Here is a 710-nt window from a genome sequence, read left to right on the forward strand (position 1 = left end):
AATTGCACTAAAATTGCATAAAGTCAACATGAATTGTTTGTTTCATCACCCAAATGTTAGCTCGAATGATATAAATATATGTGCAGCAATATACATATTGATAAGTTTGTCTTTATTGTAATAATAATCAGATTTAATCAAATTTTGATATGCAATGTAATTATTGCGTGATGTGGTAAGATGTAATTTTTTGATTATGCAGGTACTGTTTATCTTATGTTTGGTTCACAAAAAAGCAGCTCTGCAAAAACCGAAGCCCTTTCTCTGATGAAATGATATTGCAAGTGACGCATTCTTTTGAATAGAATGCAGCTTTCATCAATGAAGTAAATAGCACTGCATTCGTATGCCTGCATAACTGCTGCACAGCTTGTTAGACATTCTAGTAGAGTAGTTGTATTTTTTAATTCTATTATAACTGACCAACCGGATAAAAATAAAGGTTTATAGAATTCCAGTTGACAAACTTCATCCAGGATCGGTAAGAGATGCAATTCAGGTTGATCGTTATCAGCACGTTCTTCCCCTCTGTCTAAACAAAAGAATTAAAATGACAAACAACGTTATAATTTGTGGCTGACGTCCAGTAAAAATTAATTCTTTATGATGATGCTTTTATGAAAGCGAAATACTTTCCTCCAAAAATAAAACCTGGCAATTTCCACGCTTGAATTATTTGATTTTACTACAGATACCTATTAATGCATGCA

The 710-nt window shown here is 32.3% G+C and overlaps 1 protein-coding gene across 1 annotated transcript; it reads right to left on the reverse strand.

The window, feature by feature from the left end:
* Positions 1-209: 209 nt before the first annotated feature.
* On the reverse strand, positions 210-532 carry Tsp_14339 (hypothetical protein; the record flags this gene model as incomplete). Its single annotated transcript, XM_003370893.1, has 1 exon — positions 210-532. A coding segment is annotated over one exon (323 nt), but the record flags the coding sequence as incomplete, so codon positions are not given.
* Between the last annotated feature and the right edge of the window lie 178 nt (positions 533-710).

Source organism: Trichinella spiralis (genome assembly GCF_000181795.1).
Source record: "Trichinella spiralis strain ISS 195 chromosome Unknown Scfld360, whole genome shotgun sequence".
Classification (NCBI taxonomy): Eukaryota; Metazoa; Nematoda; class Enoplea; order Trichinellida; family Trichinellidae; genus Trichinella; species Trichinella spiralis.